Source organism: Scyliorhinus canicula, chromosome 5 (genome assembly GCF_902713615.1).
Source record: "Scyliorhinus canicula chromosome 5, sScyCan1.1, whole genome shotgun sequence".
NCBI lineage: Eukaryota > Metazoa > Chordata > Chondrichthyes > Carcharhiniformes > Scyliorhinidae > Scyliorhinus > Scyliorhinus canicula.
In genome coordinates this window covers 230782407-230808848 of record NC_052150.1, presented here as the reverse complement: position 1 = coordinate 230808848, position 26442 = coordinate 230782407, and the positions used below count along the sequence as shown (strand labels likewise).

General features: G+C 51.3%; 1 protein-coding gene across 1 annotated transcript in view; it reads left to right on the top strand.

Moving 5' to 3' along the window:
* Positions 1-3855: 3855 nt before the first annotated feature.
* Positions 3856-26442, top strand: part of LOC119966667 (fucolectin-like) — a 51342-nt gene continuing 28755 nt past the window's right edge. Inside the window, exon 1 of the mRNA XM_038798726.1 lies at positions 3856-3883. Within this exon, the coding sequence (XP_038654654.1) occupies positions 3871-3883 (13 nt within the window). The 5' untranslated portion in view covers positions 3856-3870. The remainder of the gene's footprint in view (positions 3884-26442) is intronic.

The following is a 26442-nucleotide window of genomic DNA, read 5'->3' as shown; positions in this document are numbered from 1 at the left end:
CGCCTTCATAGAGTACCCTGCCGGCCATCAGGACACCGTATCCCTCCGGGACATAGCGCCTGCAGGATCAAACCCCACCACTACCACCGCCGAGATACCCCTCACACTACATCCCACCCAACTCGTCGCGCCCCACACCCCCGCACCTACCGGGTTGCTACACATGTTCCGCGCACCCGCGTCCACAAGCGTTCAGCGCCCCCAGTCGAACCAGACGGGTACGAAGCTCGGACAGAATCACCCCCGGAGTCCGCCATCGTATCCCAACCAACCGTGATCGTCCAGCCACCAGAAGAGGCTGCAACCCTGGTGCTCCGCCGATCACAACGGACAACTCGACCACCGGACAGACTCAATTTGTAAGCCATCACCCCCGCCAGACTTGATTTTTTCACAGGGGGTGAATGTGGTGAATTATAAAGACTAATAATCCACACTGTATTGTACAACATGTGTTAAGCCTGTATATTATATTGAATCATGTGTAGTTGCGCAGCTATACCCATAGGGGGAGATGAGAAGCTTGTACTGGGCTCCACCCTTGGCTCTGTCCATGGCTCCTCCCCTAACCAGAAGTATAAAGGTTGATGCTGAGAGCCTGCCTGCCAGTTCATCTGGAGTTCATCTTGTCACAGGCAGGCTCTGTTGTAAGACGATTAAAACCACTGTTCACTTCTAACCACGTGTTGCGTGAATTGATGGTCTCATCAACAGTGACCCAAGCCGAGAATCGAACCTTGGACCTAGGAGCTGTGAAGCTGTGCTAACCACTGTGCTACCGTGCTGCCCCTAAATTGCTGCCGTGTTGCCGGAATTGACTCCCTACTGAAGGGCAGTTCTGAGGCGTTCAAGTCAGATGACCTTGACTATACAAGAAATCTAGGTACGACCTCTGCAAAGCCATCCGAGATGCCAAGAGAGAATATCAAACCAAGCTAGAGTCGCAGACAGACTCTCGGCGACTGTGGCAAGGACTAAACAACATAACGGGCTGGGTTTCCTCCGGGGGCTCCGGTTTCCTCCCACAGTCCAAAGATATGCGGGTTAGGTGGATTGACCATGATAAATTGCCCCTCAGTGTGCAAAATTGCCCTTAGTGTTGGGTGGAGGTATGGGTTTGGGTAGGGTGCTCTTTCCAAGAGCCGGTGCAGACTCGATGGGCCGAATGGCCTCCTTCTGCATTGTAAATTCTATGATTCTAAAAAGCGAAGCCGAGCACTATGTCTGGCAGCAGTGCACCCCTCCCCGATGAACTCAATGCGTTCTATGCTCGGTTTGAGCAGGTAACCAACAATCCGCTGTCGAGTTCCCCAGCAGCCCATAATTCACCCATACCCACCATCACAGTTTCTGAAGTCAGATCGGCCTTGCTGAAAGTGAACCCACGGAAGGCGATGGGCCCGGACGGGATCCCTGGTCGTGCACTCAGAGCCTGCGCATACCAGCTGGCAGAGGTATACACAGACATCTTTAACCTATCCCTTCTCCACTCCGAGGTCCCCACCTGCTTCAAGAAGACCACCATCATACCGGTACCAAAGAAGAACCAGGCAACGTGCCTCAATGACTACCGCCCGGTGGCCCTGACGTCAGTTGTAATGAAGTGCTTCGAGAGGCTGATCATGAAACGCATCACCTCCATACTCCCAGAACGCCTTGACCCACTTCAATTCGCATACCGTCGCAACCGGTCCACATCAGACGCCATTTCCCTGGCCCTACACTCATCCCTAGAGCATCTCAACAACAAGGACTCCTACATTAGACTCCTATTTATTGATTACAGCTCCGCCTTCAACATCATAATCCCAGCCAAGCTCATATCAAAGCTCCAAAACCTAGGACTTGGCTCTCCACTCTGCAACTGGATCCTTGACTTTCTGACCCACAGACCACAGTCAGTAAGAATGAACACCAACACCTCCTCCACAATAGTCCTCAACACCGGTGCCCCGCAAGGCTGCGTACTGCCCCCTACTCTACTCCCTGTACACACACGACTGCGTGGCAAAATTTGGTTCCAATTCCATCTACAGGTTTGCTGACGATACAACCATAGTGGGCCGGACCTCGAATAACGACAAGTCAGGATACAGGAGGGAGATAGAGGGCCTAGTGGAGTGGAGCAGCGGTAACAATCTCTCCCTCAATGCCAGCAAAACCAAAGAGCTGGTCATCGACTTCAGGAAGCAAAGTACTGTACACACCCCTGTCAGCATCAACGGGGCCGAGGTGGAGATGGTTAGCAGCTTCAAATTCCTAGGGGTGCACATCGCCAAAAATCTGTCCTGGTCCACCCACGTCGACGCTATCACCAAGAAAGCACAACAGCGTCTATACTTCCTCAGGAAACTAAGGAAATTCGGCATGTCCACATTAACCCTTACCATCTTTTACAGATGCACCACAGAAAGCATCCTATCTGGCTGCATCACAGCCTGGTATGGCAACTGCTCGGCCCAGGACCGTAAGGAACTTCAGAGAATCGTGAATACTGCCCAGTCCATCACACGAACCTGCCTCCCATCCATTGATTCCATTTACACCTCCCGCTGCCTTGGGAAAGCGGGCAGCATAATCAAAGATTCCTCCAACCCGGCTTACTCACTCTTCCAACTTCTTCCATCGGGCAGGAGATACAGAAGTCTGAGAACACGCAGGAACAGACTCAATAACAGCTTCTTCCCCACTGTTACCAGACTCCTAAATAACCCTCTTATGGACTGACCTCATTAACACTACACCCTGTATGCTTCATCCGATGCCAGTGCTTATGTAGTTACATTGTACCTTGTGTTGCCCTATTATGTATTTTCTTTTATTCCCTTTTCTTCCCATGTACTTAATGATCTATTGAGCTGGTCGCAGAAAAATATTTTTCACTGTACCTTAGTACACGTGACAATAAACAAACCCAATCCAATCCAATCCAATCCAAAGATCCTTCCACAGCACCTTCCAAACCCACGACCACTATCATCCAGAAGGACAAGAGCAGCAGATACCTGGGAGCCCCACCACCTGGAGATTCCCCTCCAAATCACTCACCGCCCTGACTTGGAAATATATCGCCATTCCCTGACTGTTATTCGGTCAAAATCCTTGAACTCCCTCCCTAGCAGCACTGTGGGTGTACCTACACCTCATGGATTGCAGCGATTCAAGAAGGCAGCTCACCAGCATCTTCTGAAGGGGCAATTAGAGATGGGCAATAAATGCTGACCTCGCCAGTGAACCCAAATCCAGTAAATGGTGAAAAACCCTGGGAACAGAGAATGGAATTGGGAGCAGCACTGAGTATGGGCAATATACAGAAAGGAGTCTGGGAAAGGCAGATGTTGGGAGACAACAGTGAGGTAGAAATTGCCTCTGAGATGGAAAACGTGTTTGTGCATCAGAGCTCAGAATATGGGAGCTGCACCATAAGAAAATATAGATTTAAACAGGCACAACCCAAATGTTTAGTTTTTGATCGTTCAAAATTAAATATTCCTTTCAGGAGCTTCTTCTTGGAACCTAACGACGTGTTCCAATATTTGAACAAGAGTCAGCAAGGTGGTGCAGTGATTAGCATTGCTGCCTCACGGCGCCGAGGATCCGGGTTCAATCCCGGCTCTGGGTCACTGTCCACGTGGAATTTGCACATTCTCCCCGTGCCTGCCTGGGTTTTACCTGCACGACCAAAAGATGTGCAGGGAAGGGGATTGGCCACGCTAAATTGCCCCTTAATTGGAAAGTAACATTTTTTGAAAGGAAGTTTTAAAAAAAATAACAATATTAGAACAAGTGAATGCACACAACATCCACGCATGTTATTGAAGAGTGGAGACCACGAGACTGGAGAAGACCCAGATTACGGCTCGCAAAAGTATGAATTGCACAGGTACCTTATAAATATCTGCTTAATTTAGTGACAGTAATGACTATAGCGTTTCTTCAATCACAACAAAACCATATTATATTATTATACCAGTAAATCTCTGTATCTAACTCCGTGCTGTACCTGTCCTGGTAGTGTTTGATGGGGACAGTGTGGAGGGAGCTTTACTCTGTATCTAACCCCATGCTGTACCTGTCCTGGGAGTGTTTGATGGGGACAGTGTAGAGGGAGCTTTACTCTGTGTCTAACCCCGTGCTGTATCTGTCCTGGGAGTGTTTGATGGGGACAGTGTAGAGGGAGCTTTACTCTGTATCTAACCCCGTGCTGTACCTGTCCTGGGAGTGTTTGATGGGGACAGTGTAGAGGGAGCTTTACTCTGTATCTAACCCCATGCTGTACCTGTCCTGGGAGTGTTTGATGGGGACAGTGTAGAGCAGGGGTGGGCAAACTTTCCCGTGCAAGGGCCACATTCAGAAATTCACAATTCACAAAGGGCCGCATAGTATATTAAGTAAAATAATTACTTCACCCGGTTATGATTCTGGGCGCCTCATATAGAACATAGAACAGTACAGCACAGAACAGGCCCTTCGGCCCTCGACGTTGTGCCGAGCAAAGATCACCCTACTCAAGTCAACGTATCCACCCTATACCAGTAAGTAATCCAACAATCCCCCCCCATTAACCTTAAAAAAAAAATTTTTTTTTTTAAATAAAAAATTTTTTTTTTTTTTTTTTAATTTTTTTTTTTAATGACTTGGTGGGCCGCAGAAATACCTTTCGCGGCCCGCGGGCCGTAGTTTGCCCACCCCTGGTGTAGAGGGAGCTTTACTCTGTATCTAACCCCATGCTGTACCTGTCCTGGGAGTGTTTGATGGGGACAGTGTAGAGGGAGCTTTACTCTGTGTCTAACCCCGTGCTGTATCTGTCCTGGGAGTGTTTGATGGGGACAGTGTAGAGGGAGCTTTACTCTGTATCTAACCCCGTGCTGTACCTGTCCTGGGAGTGTTTGATGGGGACAGTGTAGAGGGAGCTTTACTCTGTATCTAACCCCGTGCTGTACCTGTCCTGGGAGTGTTTGATGGGGACAGTGTAGAGGGAGCTTTACTCTGGATCTAACCCCGTGCTGTACCTGTCCTGGGAGTGTTTGATGGGGACAGTGTAGAGGGAGCTTTACTCTGGATCTAACTAATATCCAGAGTCAATCGTCGTCAATCAGGGCGAGTGTTTGGAATGATCTCTTTGTGGTAAACAGATGGCGGCACAGTAGCACAGTGGTTAGCACTGTTACTCCCCGTGTCAGCGTGGGTTTATTCCGGGTGCTCCGGTTTCCTCCCACAAGTCCCGAAAGACGTGCTGTTAGGTGAATTTGACATTCTGAATTCTCCCTCAGTGTACCCGAACAGGAGAACACGTGATCGGCGTGGGCTTGGAGGGCGGAAGGGCCTATTCCTGTGCTGTATTGTTCTTTGTCCTTTTGTTCTAAACATCATCCCCTTTTATTCCAGCCTGTATAACACCGATCCCACTCACTGATAATGTAGTCTCGTTTACACGTGGCTTACATTGTAAACATGAAGAGGAAACTCAGGGTATTTCATTCTTTGTGGACTATTATTGCAATGATGCAGCTTCTGGCTGGCTGTGCTTCCATCTCAGGGGTTTCAGGGTGATCCACACCCAACAATCTGCTCAAACCATCAACAATAATAAAACACCAAAGCAAATTCAGACCAATGGTACAGTAAGATCCCACAATTAGCAATGAACTTGATGTTTTTATACTGACTTTGACTGAGCCAAGTTCACAACAGGTGCTGTAGGTTGTAATAGCAGAGCGAGGAGGCAGGAGTAATGATCTGGGTGGTGGTTTCTGTGGAAATGGAGGATGTGTGACAGAGACAGACAGAACAAAATGAGTCTCCACTTGTCAACTTAACTCAGTTAACATCAGGAGGAGGGCAGACTGTCCGGAGTGAGGGGCAGAACACACGGACATGTTCCAATACGAGGAAGGAAACCCCATGGGGAGAGAGACTGACCCTGTGGGGCGAGGTTTCTGTGTACATGGGGAAGTGAAGCAATATTCCCCAAGGCAGTGAGATTGTGTGGAGTCAGTTTGTTTACAGTGGGTGATGAGTGATGGCACGATGAAGCAACTGTGCCACCGTGTCACACATAATAATCTGCCTTCCTCTTCTTGTCACCAAAGCGGACACCTCACATTCACCCACATTATATTTTATTTACCAAGTACTTTCCCACTCAGCCAGCCTGTCCAAGTCACCCTGCAGCCTCTCTGCATCCTCCTCACAGCGCACACTGCCACCCAGCTTCGTGTCGCCTGCCAATTTGGAGATATTGCAATTCCTCCGTCCAAATCATTAATGTATATTGTGAACAGCTGGGATCCCAGCACTGAACCCTGCGGTACCCCACTAGTCACTGCTGCCACTCTGAAAAGGACCCATACCATAAGTGATAGGAGCAGAATTAGGCCACTCGGCCCATCGAGTCTGCTCTGCCATTCAATCATGGCTGATATTTTTCTCATCCCCATTCTCCTGCCTTCTCCCCATAACCCCTGATCCCCTTATTGATCAAAAACCTATCTATCTCTGTCTTAAAGACACTCAGTAATTTGGCCTCCATAGCCTTCTGCGGCAAAGAGTTCCACAGATTCACCACCCTCTGGCTGAAGAAATTCCTCCACATCTCTGTTTTAAAGGATCGGCCCTTTAGTCTGAGATTGTGTCCTCTGCTTCTAGTTTTTCCTACAAGTGGAAACATCCTCTCCACAGCCACTCAATCCAGGCCTCGCAGTATCCTGTAAGTTTCAATAAGATCCCCCCTCATCCTTCTAAACTCCAATGAGTACAGACCCAGAGTCCTCAACCGTTCCTCATACGACAAGCTCTTCATTCCAGGGATCATTCTTGTGAACCTCCTCTGGGCCCTTTCCAAGGCCAGCACATCCTTCCTTAGATACGGGGCCCAAAACTGTTCACAATACTCCAAATGGGGTCTGACCAGAGCCTTATACAGCCTCAGAAGTACATCCCGGGTCTTGTATTCTAGCTCTCTCGACATGAATGCTAACATGGCATTTGCCTTCCTAATTGCCGACTGAACCTGCACGGTAACCTTAAGAAAATTGTGAACAAGGACTCCCAAGACCCTTTGTGCTTCTGATTTCCGAAGCATTTCCCCATTTAGAAAATAGTCTTTGCCTAAATTCCTCCTTCCAAAGTGCATAACCTCACACTTTCCCACATTGTGTTCCATCTGCCACTTCATTGCTCATTCTCCTAGCCTGTCCAAGTCCTTCTGCAGCCCCCTTGCTTCCTCAATACTACCTGTCCCTCGACAGATCTTTGTATCATCTGCAAACTTAGCAACCCTGCTCCAAGAAACCATCTCAGACGTTCCACAAATTCCTTTTCTTGGGATCCAGTACCACCCTGATTTTCCCAGTCCACCTGCATATTGAAGTCCCCCATGATCATTGTGATGTTGCCTTTTTTACATGCCTCTTCTATCTCCTGATTTATTTTCTGTCCCACATCCTGACTATTGCTAAGGGGCCTGTACATAACTCCCATCAGGGTCTTTTTACCTTTGTGATTCCTCAACTCTTCCCACAGAGATTCAATGCCTTCTGATCCTATATCGCTCCTCGCAACCCCGCCCCCTTTGCCCATCTGCCTGTCCTTTCGATAGGACACATATCCCTGTATATTTAGATTCCAGCCCTGATCCCCTTGCAGCCACATCTCTGTGATGCCCACAACATCGTACCGGCCAATTTCAATGTGCATAACAAGCTGATTTACCTTGTTCCATATACTGCACGCATTTCGGTACAACACCCTCAATCCTGCATTGACCACCTCCCATTTCACATTCTCCTCAGTCACTGTACCCTGTACTGTCGCCCTTTTTGATTCTTGACTATGGCTCCTCTGCCTTGCACTTTCCCCCTTCCTGCCTTTTGTTCCTGTCCCGTTTTACTTCCCTCCGACTTCCTGCATCGGTTCCTATCCCTCTGCCACATAAGTTTAAACCCTCCCCAACAGCACTGGCAAACACTGCCCCCACGACATCGGTTCCAGTCCTGCCCAGGTGCAGACCGTCCGGTTTGTACTGGTTCCACCTCCCCCAGAACAGGTTCCAATGCCCCAGGAATTTGAATCCCTCCCTCTTGCACCATCTCTCGAGCCACGCATTCATCCTATCTATCCTGACATTCCTACTCTGACTAGCTCGTGGCACTGGTAGCAATCCTGAGATTACTACCTTTGAGGTCCTACTTTTTAGTTTAACTCCTAACACACAGATAAAGAGAAGATAACTGCAAAATGTACAATAAACGGCCAGGGAAGGACCCTGCAGCAACAAAAGGCGGGGCGGGGGGGGGGGGGGGGGGGGAGAAGAGACAAGGAGGGAGGGGGAGAGGGGATTGATTACAGAGGGAAGTGACTTGTATATTGGAACAAGTCACATACCCTTGTTGAATGGACAGTGAATAAAATGTAAACGCTTCAATTAAAACATTTTATAAAAATCAAGCCCAGCACCAGGGGGCCAGTGGAATGCGATGTTCTGGTGCCTTGACAGCGGCAAGGGAAGGCAAATTGGACAGCAAAGGCTGTTGGCGAATCATTAACGGGGCCGACCCAGCATTCTCCAGGTCTCCTGCGAGGTTCACTTCTGCTATTTAAAATCAGAGGACGGGCTACTGAGGGGCGAGGGCGGGGGGGGGGGGGGGGGGGGGGGGGGAAGAGAGGGAGTGACATATGTTCCCAAAGTCACAGTCATTGTCTGAGAGTGTAGCCACCTAAGATGGACACTGGGCTAACAAAATGGAGAACTGCTAAGACTGTAGGGAGAAAACAGTTTAGCCAGGACAAGCAGTCTGCAAAGGCTAATTAGCATTCTGCACGTAGCAAAACTGGTTTATGGCCAGGTGGAAGATCTCAACCAAAGGTGTAAATAGCAAAACGCTTTGCATAGTAATGAGGCAATCCAGATCTGGGCACACACAATAGCAACATTTGGGTTTGAATGGATACTTTGAGTGGACGCCCAGACGAAACGGCACCAGAAGTATCCATCACAAAAGACCCTAGAGACCACCCCACCCATCGAGAAGAGACCCTCAGATTGGGGGATTTGTAAGACATTGATTGGGAAATAACCCAATCGATACATGGCAGGTAAAGGCCCGCCCCGAAAAGCCACAGACATTGGGGGCCCTATAAAGATAGACCCCGCACATGGTTCTGTCTGTTTTTGTGCTCCGGCTTGGACTGCTGTTTTGACTCCGGCCCAGATCTGCTGTTGTATCCTGACTCCGACTCCAGCCATTGATCCTGTCTTCCATCACCAGCCGTTGAGCACCAGCCATCGTTCAGTAAGTGCCAAAACGACGCTCGCTACGTGAACCCGGCATTACTTATACAGTATTCGACTATTAGCGAACAGAAGGTGCAGCCCAGAAAGGAACAAAGGCCTTGTCCCCTGACCTTGCTGGTTCCTACTTAGATAAGTATTTAGTCGTTTAATAGTAGTAATAAGTATTAGTCTTTAGCGTATGCATGCGTATTTATTATATTTGTATAATAAATATTAATCGTTTGAACTTACTAATCGGTGTATAGTTTTATTACTTTGAACCTGACCTTGAAATACTTGTGAGGTGTCTAGATACGGCACCTGGCGACTCCGAGCTGAAAATACACACACAGAGCTGTAGCAGTGTTAAGCACACGGCCTTTAAACGGAGGCGTGTTAATACACTCCAATAAACGCGTAATACACTCAAGTAAAACGTGCAACATTTAGTGGCGACTTCCTGACGGGACGCGGTTACAAGTGGCACCCCCACTCCGTCGAGGACCCTGAAATTTGAATTAGAAATCTGGTAAAGGAAAAGGAAAGAAATCACAAGTATTCAAGGTGTTCAAACGAATAAACGTAATTCGGAAGTGTGTTTAGTGCATGCGTACTAACAGGGTTGTAAGGAAAACCTGAAAGCATTTTTGTTGCGACAAACTTTCGGTAGTTTTGTGAACGGAACATAGCGTAAGCCTCACCCGTTTCGTGAGACATAACCTCAACACCCCCTGTTCCAAATTAAAGTGAGTCAGAGAAAATGGCCATGCAGGCAATGGAACGCCTCATGAATCCAGAACGGTTTGTGGTTGCAGCGACCAGCAGTAGCCGAGTAGGTGAGTGTCCCGTGTGGGAGCTGGAACTCCGCAAGTATCTGCAAGGAAAGGGATGGCCCCTTTGGAAAGAATTCTGTATGAATGAGGAGACAGGTCCCGGAAGTATAGGACATACTTGGTGGGAGAACCTCTCTCAAATTCATAAGAAAACCCTTAGTAAAGCACGCAAGCCGATGGCAATCGTGTCCTGTTTGGCACAGTTGCGAGGCACAGAGGAGGTCGTTCAGACGCTCCGGGCAGAATTAGAGGAGAGAAATCGAATGAGTAAAGTGGATGTCAGGGACATCGAGAAAGAAAATATGGATCTTAGAGGGAAGTTGGCAGAGAAAGGTAGAGAGGTGGATGATGCCAAGAGGGCACATCAGTCTTGTCTAGCCCATCTCAGCAGTTCCCAGACCCAGTACGAAAAGGCCTATCAGGACGTGCAACGTGCCGTCCTGATAAGAGAAGAATCAGAGAAGCAGGTAGAGGCTTTGCAGAGGCAATGCTCTGACCTAAAGGCAGCTTTAAGAGCACTCCATGCTGCCACCACAGAACAAAGACAGAGTAGTAGACCATGCAAAATGCAGGAAGCAGATTGCGGAGCTGCAATCACTGCTTTCAGTGCAGAATGGGTTCCAAAGCACCTTTGGAACGCAGTTAGATGAGGAGAATGCCCCAGACTGGAAGGAATTAAGCGAAACAGCGCAGCGTTATGTTCAGGGAACATGTGCGCCAGCAGCGCAGCAGAAAAGACAAGCACCCCAACCCCCCACAGATCAGATAGTTACCGCACCAATGAATCCAGTCACCACCCAGAGGAAAGCGACCACAGAAGGCGCACCCGATATCACCTACACCACCCCCTTAACTGTCACCCAACTCAGGGACGCATGTGAAAAGATCACTCCGTTTCTCCCCACCGCAGACCCCCACCAATTTTTCGCAAAAGTAAAGCAACAGGCAACCATGTACGGCCTGGACGAGAGAGAGCAGGTTAAGCTCACGGTTCTGAGCTTAGACCAATCGGTAGTAGCAGCCCTCCCCGACCCACAGAACGTTGGCGGAGGCACCCTAGAGGAAATGCACACCTCCATTTTAGATGCCATAGGGTATAACCGAGGTGACCCAGTCGAAGGACTTAACAAGTGCCGACAAAAGAAAACCGAGCACCCCACAGCATTTGCAGGAAGGCTGTGGATCCATTTTAACGCAGTTTTCGGCGATTTAAATAGAGCCCATTTGAACCGTGAAAACATGGTTAAATGGATGCGCACCATAATTTCCCATGCCACAGATGCAGGACAGAGTGCTTGCAGCAATTATGACCCCTCAGAAGAGGCCCATAATGAAAAATGGGTCTTGAAAAGATTGTCCCGCATTTGGCAGCAATCCGTTCACAATAAAACAGCATTTATAAATCCCGAAGAGCAGGCAGATGCAGACATGAATCCAGTTAAAACACATCAAAACCCCACATGGGTAAATGAGGGAAGGAACAGCCCACAGCAGATCAAGTCAAAGGAATGTTTTAACTGTGGACAGTTAGGACATTACGCTCGAGAATGTCAAGCCCCCCCGAAACAGCAACAGAATCAGCCCACCAATGCCCCCCGAAGCAGCAATGAAACCAAAATCCCCGACCCCCCACTCAGGGAACAGTACACAAGGGAACAATGCACCAGAGTGCCTGCTCCGCCTTATGTGCCTCAGGGGTCATGTTACAACTGTAGGCAGCCAGGACACTTCTCCCGAGACTGCAGGAGACACCCAGCACCAGCTAGACCCGCCCCCAGATATGAAAGAGAACACCACTCACAGCAGCTACAAGGTCCCAGCTGCCCCATGCAAACTATGAGCGCTTACCCACCACTTCTCATGGCAGGGATACCTCAGCAATGCCACTTCATTTTTGTTTCTCTCCTCCCCCTCTTCTTCGGTCACACTGCACTGACTCCATATGCTAGTTACACCCCAAGCCAAATGTAATTTACAGTATCTTTGTTCTGATGGAACCTGTACGATATTCGTTGCATGTTTGTTTGTATGTGTTTTATAAAATGTTCAGTGTTTAAATTTAAACAGCTTTTCACAGCCCCACGCCACCACTGATGGAACCTGCACGTATGTTTTGTTTGTGAGTTTATGTTTGTTTGTTTCAATGTTACTGGTTCAGTTGGAGGCTGGACACCTTTTCAGCTGAAAAGATTGTGACCACCTCTCACGCACTCTAGTTTGTCCGCCGATACCTTTGAGAACTTCTGTTCCCAACCCAATGGTTTGATTGGAAATCTTTTCAGCTGTAAGGCTTGTGACCGCCTCACACGCACACTAGTTTATCTGCAGATACCTCTGAGAACTTCAGTTCACTGTTTTTAGATGAAGGAGCATCTTGGCTCCTCCCTTGTTTTAGGTGCCCCTCTATTCGGCGAATAGAGGCTGCAAATCCACGGTAAACACATTCTTGCCCGTTTAATCCAGGTTACTCAGGCAGTGGACAAACGGCACTGAGGACCCACCCTGCCTGAGAACCCACTTTGGTCAGCCAAGCTCGGGTATGGCACATCACGCCTTACCCGGGGATCCCATTCAAATCGTACCCGTAGCGGCCCATACGCAACCCATTCGACCTTTTCTTTCAAATTTGTTTTCATTTTTCGTTAGGTAGCCCTTAGGCCGCCATCCCACATGCTATTTACATCCAGGAACATTCAGATGGTAAATGAGCAAAGCCTGCGAGACGGCTCGCAGGAGGAAAGTTGTTAGGTGTATTCTGTTCATTAAATTCGCTTTTGAAAAAAAAAATGAGGGGAGTCACAGGGTGTGACTTGGCCAGTCATTTTAATGGGTCAATTGGAATTAAAAGACAGATACACCAACAAGTACGGATATTAAACTGTGTATTGACAGATACTGTGCTTGATCCCATAGCTTTCGAAGGACGAAAGAGGGTTCACAGCAAGGATCGGCCATACAGGAGGAAGAGAAAGAGAACGAAGAGAAGACCATGATGGAAGCCTACCTATTACTGCTAAATGTTATATTTGTATGTGTGGAAGCAAGGCACGTTTCCCCCACAACCCCCGCCGTCAATGTTTCCCTCACACCAACTCCCCCGTGCTCAGCTCTGATCAGTGAAGTTCAGACCTGGTGCACAAAATTTATGACATGGTACTCCATGTCATATGTGATTGAATCACTGCTAGTGATCGCAATCCTCTGCATAATCATACAGACCCTCAGGTTGAGGAAATGGAAAAGGAGAGCCTCCCGTTCCTGCCCCTCAACCGTTTATGGAGTTCGATCCCCTATTTTTCGGTTTCATCAATCCCCCTTGCCCCTTGATGAATAAAGCACTATGTGAATAAAGATACCCATGTATTATATTGTCCTGGACTCGATTGCCGAGTCAGGAAATGTTATGTAATGTGGTATGAATGAATAAGGTTTAGACTGTAATAAAATGTTTAAGGTAAGAAAAGGATAGTTGTGATAGGTAGAGGTTCCCGGTTTTTGGTAATGCATGTCCCCTTTGACATAGCGCCAAGTAGAGATGTCAGGTAAAAAATTTTTCTTCCCATAGTCAAGGACAGAATAGACGCCCAGGAACTTGCCGAGGTCAGAGAACACAAAGAAGGCACCCAGAAGCACTCGAAGCAACGTGCATAGGTGATCCTTCACAATTTTTTTATTGTGAGGATCACAAGGAGGGAATGTAGCCACCTAAGATGGACACTGGGCTAACAAAATGGAGAACTGCTAAGACTGTAGGGAGAAAACAGTTTTAGCCAGGACAAGCAGTCTGCAAAGGCTAATTAGCATTCTGCACGTAACAAAACTAGTTTATGGCCAGGTGGAAGATCTCAACCAAAGGTGTAAATAGCAAAACGCTTTGCATAGTAATGAGGCAATCCAGATCTGGGCACACACAATAGCAACATTTGGGTTTGAATGGATACTTTGAGTGGACGCCCAGACGAAACGGCACCAGAAGTATCCATCACAAAAGACCCTAGAGACCGCCCCACCCATCGAGAAGAGACCCTCAGATTGGGGGATTTGTAAGACATCGATTGGGAAATAACCCAATCGATACATGGCAGGTAAAGGCCCGCCCCGAAAGGGCACGGACATTGGGGGCCCTATAAAGGTAGACCCCGCACATGGTTCTGTCTGTTTTTGTGCTCCGGCTTGGACTGCTGTTTTGACTCCGGCCCAGATCTGCTGTTGTATCCTGACTCCGACTCCAGCCGTTGATCCTGTCTTCCATCACCAGCCGTTGAGCACCAGCCATCGTTCAGTAAGTGCCAAAACGACGCTCGCTACGTGAACCCGGCATTACTTATACAGTATTCGACTATTAGCGAACAGAAGGTGCAGCCCAGAAAGGAACAAAGGCCTTGTCCCCTGACCTTGCTGGTTCCTACTTAGATAAGTATTTAGTCGTTTAATAGTAGTAATAAGTATTAGTCTTTAGCGTATGCATGCGTATTTATTATATTTGTATAATAAATATTAATCGTTTGAACTTACTAATCGGTGTATAGTTTTATTACTTTGAACCTGACCTTGAAATACTTGTGAGGTGTCTAGATACGGCACCTGGCGACTCCGAGCTGAAAATACACACACAGAGCTGTAGCAGTGTTAAGCACACGGCCTTTAAACGGAGGCGTGTTAATACACTCCAATAAACGCGTAATACACTCAAGTAAAACGTGCAACAAGAGTCCTGCCGCTGGGTGGGGAGCTTCTGTCAGGGCCGGGGGGAGTTGCGGGGGGCAACCAGGGGATGGACCAGGGGGTGGGGATGGACCAGAGGGTAGGGGTGTCCCCGCGGGGCCGGGGTGTCCAGGCATGGATGACATCTGTGGGTGGCAGCCTCCTTCCCACCCCGGGGAACAGGGTGCTGCCTCTCCGCCACGGCATCCAACACTGTCTGCAGCTCTGCATCAGTGAACCTCACTGCTGCTCCCCCGGGTGCCATCTTCTTGGCTGGAATGAGAGTGTGGGGAGTGGCTGCAGCTTGTCAGCTTCTCGAGAGCCAATCCCGACCCCGGCGAATCACCGCCAACGTTCGTTGGAATTGCATTAGCTCCACGAGGCACAGGGATGACCCATTAGGATGTCCTGTGTCACTCCGGGGTCAGCGCCGCTTTTGGGGCCGTAGAACCTACGGGATTCAGTCCCGGCATCAGCACGTAGTCTCTGAAACAGAGAATTCCACCCACAGGGTGTGTCCAATGGGCATGCTGAGCTGGAAAAGTAGCTCACCACGGCGCACAGTGAAAACCGGGAGACCCCGCTACCGCGATCTACCCGGCTCGTAACGCCTCCCAAGATTCAACTCAATCTGACGAGACATTATGATGTGAAACCAGCCCACAATGGGCGAGATCACTTTTCAGCAAATCTGCATATTAGAGCAAGTCAGTAAGCCTCATTCTAATGTCCAGATTCCTGAGGTATCTGAGGCTTTGTGATTCCCATATTGCTTTCGAGCTCGGGGGGAGGTTGGGGAATTAGGCTCCATTTGAAAATGGTGTCCAGCTCTCGCTACAATGGGGAGTTCCGGAGATTGGAGCTCCCCACTGTAAAAACCGTGGCTGTGTGTGGCCTCGGTCGCACATTCCCTGTTCAGGACCTTTATTCAACATCAGTCACGTTGAATAGCCATGTGTTTCTCAGCACTGCGAGCACCAGGAAACATGCGGCTGAACCCGCTCGCTCGGGGACTTAGTTCCCTTTTGGGAGAATGGCGTCCACAATATTTTGGCCTCAACTACTTTCTGTGGTAACAAATTGCACAGCTCACCTCTCTCTGGGTGAAGACATTTCTCTTCATCTTGTGATAGGACTGTTGATGACTCATTCCATCACTTTGCTGATGATGGAGAGCAGACTGATAGGGCGGTAATTGGCTGGGTTGGATTTGTCCTGTTTCTTGTGTATCGGACACACCTGGGCAATTTCCCACATTGCCGGGTAGATGCCAGTGTTGTAGCTGTACTGGAACAGCTTGGCTAGGGGTGCGGCAAGTTCTGGAGCACAAGTTTTCAGTCCTATAGCCGGGATATTGGAAGGGCCCATAGCGTTTGCAGTATCCAGTGCCTTCAGCCATTTCTTGATATCAGTGGAGTGAATCGTATTGGCTGTAGACTGGCATCTGTGATGCTGGGGACCGCCGGAGGAGACCGAGATGGATCATCCACTCGGCACTTCTGGCTGAAGATTGTTGCGAATGCTTGAGCCTTGTCTTTTGCACAGTGTGCTGGGCTCCTCCAGTGAGGATGGGGATATTTGTCGAGCCTCCTCCAATGAGTTGTTTAATTGGCCACCATCATTCACGGCTGGATGCTGTCATAATATACACCAGTATATCGTGGTGCAGACACACACTGATGGACACACACAGGGACCAATCAACATGTACAAGCACCGCAGCCAATCACCAGTTAGAATACACGCACTATAAAGGCAGAGGGCACCACGGTTCCCGCTCATTCTGGGTAACTCATCCAGCCCAGCACAGACTCACACCACGTGCTGAGAGAATCAACTGGTTCAGACAAGGCTTAGGTCTCTAGTTCAAGTTAATATTATTTAGACCCACAGTCATCGTGTGTTAGTTAGAAGTAGTTAATAAAATTGAGTTGAACCTTCATCAGTGTTGGAAATGTCTGTTCATCTCTCAAGCCTACACTAGCCAACACATCAGATGTGGCAAGACGACAGAGCTTAGATCTGATGGGTTTTGTTCTGGAATCACTTAGCGCTGTCTATTACTTGCTGCTTATGCTGTTTGACACACTGGTAGTCCTGTGTTGTAGCTTCACCAGGTTGCCACCTCATTTGTCAGTATGCCTGATGTTGCTGCTGCCATGCTCTCCTGCACTCTTCATTGAACCAGGGTTGATCCCCTGGCTTGGGGGTAATGGGAGAGTGGGGGATATGCCAGGCCATGAGAAGACAGGATATTGTCTCCACAAGGACTGTGCGGTGGTCACTTCCACCGATGCTGTCATGGACAAATGCATCTGCGGCAGGCACGCTGAGGTCAAGTATGTTTTCCCCTCTTAGAACATAGCACATACAGTGCAGAAGGAGGCCATTCAGCCCATCGAGTCTGCACCGACCCACTTAAGCCTTGATCCCTCACCACCTATCACACTCCCAGTTTAACAGCTCTGTCCTTTAGGACCCGGCCAGCTCAGTCTGTGGTGGTATCACCTGAGCCACTCTTGATGATGGACATTGAAGTCTCCCACCCAGAGTATATTCTGTGCCCTTGCCACCCACAGTGCTTCCTCCAAGTGGTGTTCAACATGGAGGGGAACTGATTCATCAGCTGATGGTGGCTGGTACGTGGTAATCAGCAGGAGGTTTCCCTGACCATGTTTAACCTGAAGCCAGGAGACTTTGTGGGGTTCAGAGTCAATGTTCAGGACTCCCAGGGCAACTCTCTCCCGACTGTATCCCACTGTGCAGCAACCACCTCTGCTGAGTCTGTCCTGCCGGTGAGACAGGACATACCCAGGAATGGTGATCGTGGTGTCTGGGACATTGTAATGAATGATTCTGTGAATATTAATGTCAGGCTGTTGCGTGAGACAGCTCTCCCAACTTTGGCCGGTGTTAGTGAGGAGGACTTCGCAGAGTGGACAGAGCTGCGTTTGCCGTTGTCGTTTCCTGTCGCTTCCTGATTCAATGCCGGTGGTCCATCCGTTTCCATTCCCTTTTTTTCGTGTTTTCATAGCTGTTGAATACAACGGAGTGGCTCACTCGGCCATTTCAGAGTCAGCATATTGCTGTGGGTCTGGAGTCACATGTAGGCCAGACCGGGTAAGGACGGCAGATTTCCCTTCCCTAAAGGGCATTAGTGACCCAGATGGGTTTTAGCGACAATCGACAATGGTTTCATGGTCATCGTTCATCTTTTAATTCCAGATATTTTATTCAGTTTAAATTTCACCATCTGCTGTGGTGGGAATTGAACCCGCGACCCCAGAGCGTTACCCTGGGTCTCTGGATTACTAGCCCAGTGACAATAACACTATGCCACTGCCTTCCCTACAGTCACAGGAGTGTCACTGACATCCCTTCCTGGTATTCCCGGCTCTGCCTTTGCATCTCAATCAGCTGAGGGACAAATGTGTCCAGAGACATGCCCTTGGCAGGGTCACAGCTGGGTCCTGGTATCCAGCAGACCTCCAGCAGAGGGACTGTTTAGCACACTAGGCTAAATCAGTGGCTTTGAAAGCAGACCAAGGCAGGCCAGCAGCACGGTTCGATTCCCGTAACAGCCTCCCCGAACAGGCACCGGAATGTGGCGACTAGGGGCTTTTCACAGTAACTTCATTGAAGCCTACTCGTGACAATAAGCCATTTTCATTCAACTGTCCCTGGGTCATCCCTACCTCCACCTGATGTGCACCACAAGCTGTGTGAACTCACCAGATAGTGATCCAGAGGCCTGTCTGCCCCAATCACAGTGTGTGTCTCTGCGATGGTGGATGGTGCGGGTGATCAATGTGACACATTGGACTACAAACAACTCGCTTGAGACTGATCATCTGGATGAAGGTTCAGTGGATGCTCACTTTCCTCTGGCAGGCCCACTTCACTCTCGGTGTGGCCCCCATCCTGTTCCTGCCCTGCGAGCTCCATGGCTCTCTCCTCATACGGAGTCAGGACCCACATCTCGAGCATCCCACCATCCGTTTTCTCTCTCTCTCTGGGCGGTTCTGCACGATCTGCTCCTGCGGGAATGCAAATGGGGGCAATCTGAGCTGGACGCGTGGCAAAGAAATTGGCGTCAGGTTTAATGCCATCAGACTGGTTGGGCGGAGCCTGATCGAGACGGCACAGAGATCAGGGCACCCTTTAAATATGGATCCCCAATCAGAACAGACATAAACCTCCAACACCTCCCTCCCCCCCACCAACCACAATGTTATCGGGGACTCCCCCCACCCACCCAGCAATTATTGGGGTCTCTCCCCTTAGCCACAAGCACTGCTGACGTATCATCACTGCCCCCTCTTCCAAAGCCCACTCACCCCATCACTGCACACCAACCTGGAAATGCCAACTCGTGTCAGGGGGCAGTGTCGGGGGGCAGTGTAGGGGGGGCAGTATCGGGGGGTCAGGGGGGGGGGGGCAGTGTCCGGGGGGGCAATGTCCGGGTTCGGGGGGCAGTGTCGGGTGTCGGGGGGGGGCAGTTTCGGGGCGGGGGTCAGTTTCGGGGGGGGCAGTTTCGGGGGTCGGGGGCAGTGTCGGGGGTCGGGGGGCAGTGTCGGGGGTCGGGGCAGTGTCGGGGGTCGGGGGCAGTGTCGGGAGTCGGGGGCAGTGTCGGGGGGGCAGTGTCGGGGGTCGGGGGGCAGTGTCGGGGGTCGGGGGGCAGTGTCGGGGGTCGGGGGGCAGTGTCGGGGGTCGGGGGGCAGTGTCGGGGGGCAGTGTCGGGGGGCAGTGTCGAGGGGCAGTGTCGGGGGTCGGGGGGCAGTGTCGGGGGTCGGGGGCAGTGTCGGGGGTCGGGGGGCAGTGTCGGGGGGGCAGTGTCGGGGGGGCAGTGTCGGGGGGGCAGTGTCGTGGGGCAGTGTCGGGGGGGCAGTGTCGAGGGGCAGTGTCGGGGGGGCAGTGTCGGGGGGGCAGTGTCGGGGGGGCAGTGTCGGGGGGGCAGTGTCGGGGGGGGCAGTGTCGGGGGGCAGTGTCGGGGGCAGTGTCGGGGGGGCAGTGTCGGGGGTCGATGGGGCAGTGTCGGGGGTCGATGGGGCAGTGTCGGGGAGGTATTGTCGGGGGGAGCAGTGTCGGGAGGGACAGTGTCGGGAGGGCAGTGTCGGGGGGGCAGTGTCGGGAGGGCAGTGTCGGGGGGGCAGTGTCGGGGGGGCAGTGTCGGGGGGGGCAGTGTCGGGGGGGCAGTGTCGAGGGGTCGGGGGCAGTGTCGAGGGGGTCGGGGGCAGTGTCGGGGGTCGGGGGGGCAGTGTCGGGGGTCGGGGGGCAGTGTCGGGGGTCGGGGGGCAGTGTCGGGGGTCGGGGGGCAGTGTCGGGGGTCGGGGGGGCAGTGGCGGGGGTCGGGGGCAGTGTCGGGGGTCGGGGCAGTGTCGGGGGTCGGGGGCAGTCGGGGGTCGGGGGCAGTGTCGGGGGTCGGGGGGCCGTGTTGGGGGTCGGGGGGCAGTGTCGGGGGGCAGTGTCGGGGGTCGGGGGGCAGTGTCGGGGGGTCGGGGGGCAGTGTTGGGGGTCGGGGGGGCAGTGTCGGGGGTCGGGGGGCAGAGTCGGGGGGCAGAGTCTGGGGGCAGTGTCGGGGGGCAGTGTCGGGGGTCGGGGGGCAGTGTCGGGTGTCGGGGGGCAGTGTCGGGTGTCGGGGGGCAGTGTCGGGGGGCAGTGTCGGGGGTCGGGGGCAGTGTCAGGGGGCAGTGTCGGGGGGGGCAGTGTCGGGGGGGCAGTGTCGGGGGGGCAGTGTCGGGGGGCAGTGTCGGGGGGGCAGTGTCGGGGGGGCAGTGTCGGGGGGGGCAGTGTCGGGGGGGCAGTGTCGGGGGGGCAGAGTCGGGGGGGGCAGTGTCGGGGGCAGTGTCGGGGGGGGCAGTGTCGGGGGGAAGTGTCGGGGGGGGCAGTGTCGGGGGGGGGCAGTGTCGGGGGGGCAGTGTCAGGGGGGCAGTGTCAGGGGGGCAGTGTCGGGGGGGCAGTGTCGGGGGGGGCAGTGTCGGGGGGGGCAGTGTCGAGGGGGTCGGGGGGCAGTGGCGAGGGGGTCGGGGGGCAGTGTCGAGGGGGTCGGGAGGCAGTGTCGGGGGGCAGTGTCGGGGGGGCAGTGTCAGGGGTCGAGGGGGCAGTGTCTGGGGGGCAGTGTCGGGGGCAGTGTCAGGGGTCGGGGGGGCAGTGTCGGTGGGGCAGTGTCGGGGGCAGTGACGGGGGCAGTGTCGGGGGGGCAGTGTCGGGGGTCGGGGTGGCAGTGTCGGGGGGCAGTGTCGGGGGGCAGTGTCGGGGGGCAGTGTCGGGGGGCAGTGTCGGGGGGGCAGTGTCGGGGGGGCAGTGTCGGGGGGGCAGTGTCGGGGGGGCAGTGTCGGGGGGGCAGAGTCGGGGGGGCAGTGTCGGGGGCAGTGTCGGGGGGGGCAGTGTCGGGGGGAAGTGTCGGGGGGGGCAGTGTCGGGGGGGGCAGTGTCGGGGGGGCAGTGTCAGGGGGGCAGTGTCAGGGGGGCAGTGTCGGGTGGGCAGTGTCGGGGGGGGCAGTGTCGGGGGGGCAGTGTCGAGGGGGTCGGGGGGGCAGTGGCGAGGGGGTCGGGGGGCAGTGTCGAGGGGGTCGGGAGGCAGTGTCGGGGGGCAGTGTCGGGGGGGCAGTGTCAGGGGTCGAGGGGCAGTGTCGGGGGGGCAGTGTCGGGGCAGTGTCAGGGGTCGGGGGGGCAGTGTCGGTGGGGCAGTGTCGGGGGGCAGTGACGGGGGCAGTGTCGGGGGGGCAGTGTCGGGGGGGCAGTGTCGGGGGGCAGTGTCGGGGGGCAGTGTCGGGGGGGCAGTGTCGGGGGGCAGTGTCGGGGGGGCAGTGTCGGGGGGGCAGTGTCGGGGGGGGCAGTGTCAAGAACCAGGGGTTACAGTCTGAGGATTGAGGCCTCCTCCTGCTCCTATCTTCTATGTATCTCTGTATCTATGACAAACGCCATCTTTGTTTACCTTTGAATGCTGACAGCCTCAAGGGCTTTTAGTGTGTGTTTAATGTGGGATTATAGATAAGATGCAGCAACGTAGTCTTTTCATTCAGAGTCAGCTGGAAGTGAATAACTGACTCTGGGGTCTCAAAATCAAATGGAATTTTTCACTCACCACTTCTCTTTCAATATCTGCCCATCGAGCCTGCTCCGCCATTCAATCATGGCTGATATTTTTCTCATCCCCAGTCTCCTGCCATCTCCCCAAACCCCTGATCCCCTTATTCATCAAGAACCTATCTATCTCTGTGTTAAAGACACTCAATGATTTGGTCTCCACAGCTTTCTGCAGCAAAGAGTTATTGTTCTGTGTACAATCCAGACAGATTATTCAACACATGATAAAACTTAGGGCAAGCAGACAATATACAATGTAAATACACAGACACAGGCATCAGTGAAGCATACAGGAATGTAGTACTGCTCAGTAGTGAAGATGTGTGAAGAGATCAGTTCAGTCATAAGAGGGTCATTCAGGAGTCTGGTAACAGCACGGTTGCATCGTGGTTAGCACAATTGCTTCACAGCACCAGGATCCCAGCTTCGATTCCCCGCTGGGTCACTGTCTGTGCGGAATCTGCACATTCTCCCCGTTTCTGCGTGGGTTTCCTCCGGGTGCTCCGCTTTCCTCCCATAGTCCAAAGGTTAGGTGGGTTGGCCATGCTAAATTACCCTTAGTTTCCACAATTGCCATTAGTGTTGGGTGGGGTTACTGGGTTATGGGGATAGGGTGGAGGTGTTGACCTTGGGTAGGGTGCTCTTTCAAAGAGCCGGTGCAGACTTCTGCACTGTAAATTCTATGAACAACGGGGAAGAAGCTGTTTTTCAATCTGTTGCTGAATGTATTCTCTGACCTTTCTATCTCCTGCCCGATGGAAGAAGTTGGAAGAGTGAATAACCCGGAAGGGAGGGGTCTTTGATTATGCTGCCCGCTTTCCCCAGGCAGTGGGAGGTGTAGATGGAGTCAGTGGATGGGAGGCAGGTTTGTGTGATGGACTGGGCTGTGTTCACAACTCCCTGTAGTTTCCTGTGGTCCTGGGCTGAGCAGTTGCCATACCAGGCTGTGATGCAGCCAGATAGGATGCTTTCTATGGGGCATCTGTAAAAGTTGGTCAGCGTTAATGTGGACATGCCGAATTTCCTTAGTTTCCTGAGGAAGTATAGGCGCTGTTGTGCTTTCTTGGTGGTAGCGTCGACGTGAGTGGACCAGGACAGATTTTGGTGATGTGCACCCCAAGGAATTTGAAACAGCTAACCATCTCTCTTTGGGGGGGGGGTTTTAAACTAATTCAGCAGGGGCATGGGAACCTGGATTGTAGTTTTGGGGTACGGGAGATTGAGAGTATAGAGGTCAGGAGCACAGATTTGACTTCGCAGGAGAGTGCCAGTGTTCAGGTAGGTGGTTTGAAGTGTGTCTACTTCAATGCCAGGAGTATACGAAATAAGGTAGGGGAACTGGCAGCATGGGTTGGTACCTGGGACTTCGATGTTGTGGCCATTTCAGAGACATGGATAGAGCAGGGACAGGAATGGTTGTTGCAGGTTCCGGGGTTTAGGTGTTTTAGTAAGCTCAGAGAAGGGGGCAAAAGAGGGGGAGGTGTGGCGCTGCTAGTCAAGGACAGTATTACGGTGGCAGAAAGGATGCTAGATGGAGACTCTTCTTCCGAAGTAGTATGGGCTGAGGTTAGAAACAGGAAAGGAGAGGTCACCCTGTTGGGAGTTTTCTATAGGCCACCTAATAGTTCTAGGGATGTAGAGGAAAGGATGGCGAAGATGATTCTGGAAAAGAGCGAAAGTAACAGGGTAGTTGTTATGGGAGATTTTAACTTTCCAAATATTGACTGGAAAAGATATAGTTCGAGTACATTAGATGGGTCGTTCTTTGTACAATGTGTGCAGGAGGGTTTCCTGACACAGTATGTTGACAGGCCAACAAGAGGCGAGGCCACATTGGATTTGGTTTTGGGTAATGAACCAGGCCAGGTGTTAGATCTGGAGGTAGGTGAGCACTTTGGAAACAGTGACCACAATTACGTTAGTGATGGAAAGGGATAAGTATACCCCGCAGGGCAAGAGTTATAGCTGGGGGAAGGGCAATTATGATGCCATTAGACATGACTTAGGATGTGTAGGTTGGAGAAGTAGGCTGCAAGGGTTGGGCACACTGGATATGTGGAGCTTGTTCAAGGAACAGCTATTGCGTGTTCTTTATAAGTACGTACCAGTCAGGCAGGGAGGAAGGGGTAGAGCGAGGGAACCGTGGTTTACCAAAGAAGTGGAATCTCTTGTTAAGAGGAAGAAGGAGGCCTATGTGAAGATGAGGCGTGAAGTTTCAGTTGGGGCGCTTGATAGTTACAAGGAAGCGAGGAAGGATCTAAAGAGAGAGCTAAGACGAGCAAGGAGGGGACATGAGAAGTCTTTGGCAGGTAGGATCAAGGAAAACCCAAAAGCTTTCTATAGGTATGTCAGGAATAAAAGAATGACTAGGGTAAGAGTAGGGCCAGTCAAGGACAGTGGTGGGAAGTTGTGTGTGGAGGCTGAGGAGATAAGCGAGATACTAAATGAATACTTTTCGTCAATATTCACTCAGGAAAAGATAATGTTGTGGAGGAGAATGCTGAGACCCAGGCTATTAGAATAGATGGCATTGAGGTGCGTAGGGAAGAAGTATTGGCAATTCTGGACAAGGTGAAAATAGATAAGTCCCCGGGGCCTGATGGGATTTATCCTAGGATTCTCTGGAAAGCCAGGGAAGAGATTGCTGAGCCTTTGGCTTTGATTTTTATGTCATCATTGGCTACAGGAATAGTGCCAGAGGACTGGAGGGTAGCAAATGTGGTCCCTTTGTTCAAGTAGGGGAGTAGAGATAACCCCGATAACTATAGGCCAGTGAGCCTCACGTCTGTTGTGGGTAAAGTCTTGGAGAGGAATATAAGAGATACGATTTATAATCATCTAGATAGGAATAATATGATTAGGGATAGTCAGCATGGTTTTGTGAAGGGTAGGTCATGCCTCACAAACCTTATCGAGTTCTTTGAGAAGGTGACTGAACACGTAGACGAGGGTAGAGCAGTTGATGTGGTGTATATGGATATCAGTAAAGCGTTTGATAAGGTTCCCCACGGTCGGCTATTGCAGAAAATACGGAGGCTGGGGATTGAGGGTGATTTAGAGATGTGGATCAGAAATTGGCTAGTTGAAAGAAGTCAGAGGGTGGTGGTTGATGGCAAATGTTCAGAATGGAGTTCAGTTACGAGTGGCGTACCACAAGGATCTGTTCTGGGGCAGTTGCTGTTTGTCATTTTTATAAATGACCTAGAGGAGGGCACAGAAGGTTGGGTGAGTAAATTTGCAGACGACTCTAAAGTCGGTGGAGTTGTAGACAGTGTGGAAGAATGTTGCAGGTTACAGAGGGACATAGATAAGCTGCAGAGCTGGGCTGAGAGGTGGCAAATGGAGTTTAATGTAGAGAAGTGTGAGGTGATTCACTTTGGAAAGAATAACAGGAATGCGGAATATTTGGCTAATGGTAAAATTCTTGGCAGTGTGGATGAGCAGAGGGATCTCGGTGTCCATGTACATAGATCCCTGAAAGTTGCCACCCAGGTTGATAGGGTTGTGAAGAAGGCCTATGGTGTGTTGGCCTTTTTGGTAGAGGGATTGAGTACCGGAGCCATGAGGTCATGTTGCAGCTGTACAAAACTCTGTTACGGCCGCATTTGGAGTATTGCGTACAATTCTGGTCGCCTCATTATAGGAAGGACGTGGAAGCTTTGGAACGGGTGCAGAGGAGATTTACCAGGATGTTGCCTGGTATGGAGGGAAAGTCTTATGAGGAAAGGCTGATGGACTTGAGGTTGTTCTCGTTAGAGAGAAGAAGGTTAAGAGGTGACTTAATAGAGGCATACAAAATGATCAGAGGGTTAGATAGGGTGGACAGGGGCAGCACGGTGGCTCAGTGGGTTAGCACTGCAGTCTCACGGCGCTGAGGTCCCAGGTTCGATCCCGGCTCTGGGTCACTGTCCGTGTGGAGTTTGCACATTCTCCCCGTGTTTGCGTGGGTTTCACCCCCACAACCCAAAGAGGTGCAGGCTAGGTGGATTGAACATGCTAAATTGCCCCTTAATTGGAAAAAATTAATTGGGTACTCTAAATTTATAAAAAAAAAGAAAAGATAGGGTGGACAGTGAGAGCCTTCTCCCGCGGATGGAGGTGGCTAGCACGAGGGGACATAGCCTTAAATTGAGGGGTAATAGATATAGGACAGATGTCAGAGGTAGGTTTTTTACGCAAAGAGTGGTGAGGCCGTGGAATGCCCTACCTGCAACAGTCGTGAACTCGCCAACATTGAGGGCATTTAAAAGTTCATTGGATAAGCATATGGATGATAATGGCATAGTGTAGGTTAGATGGCCTTTAGTTTCTGACTTCCCATGTCGGTGCAACATCGTGGGCCGAAGGGCCTGTACTGCGCTGTATCGTTCTATGTTCTATGTTCTATCTCCACCTCGGCCCCGTTGATGCTGACAGGGATGTGTACAGTACTTTGCTTCCTGAAGTCAATGACCAGCTCTTTAGTTTTGCCGGCATTGAGGGAGAGATTGTTGTCGCTGCACCACTCCATTAGGTTCTCTATCTCCCTCCTGTATTCTGACTC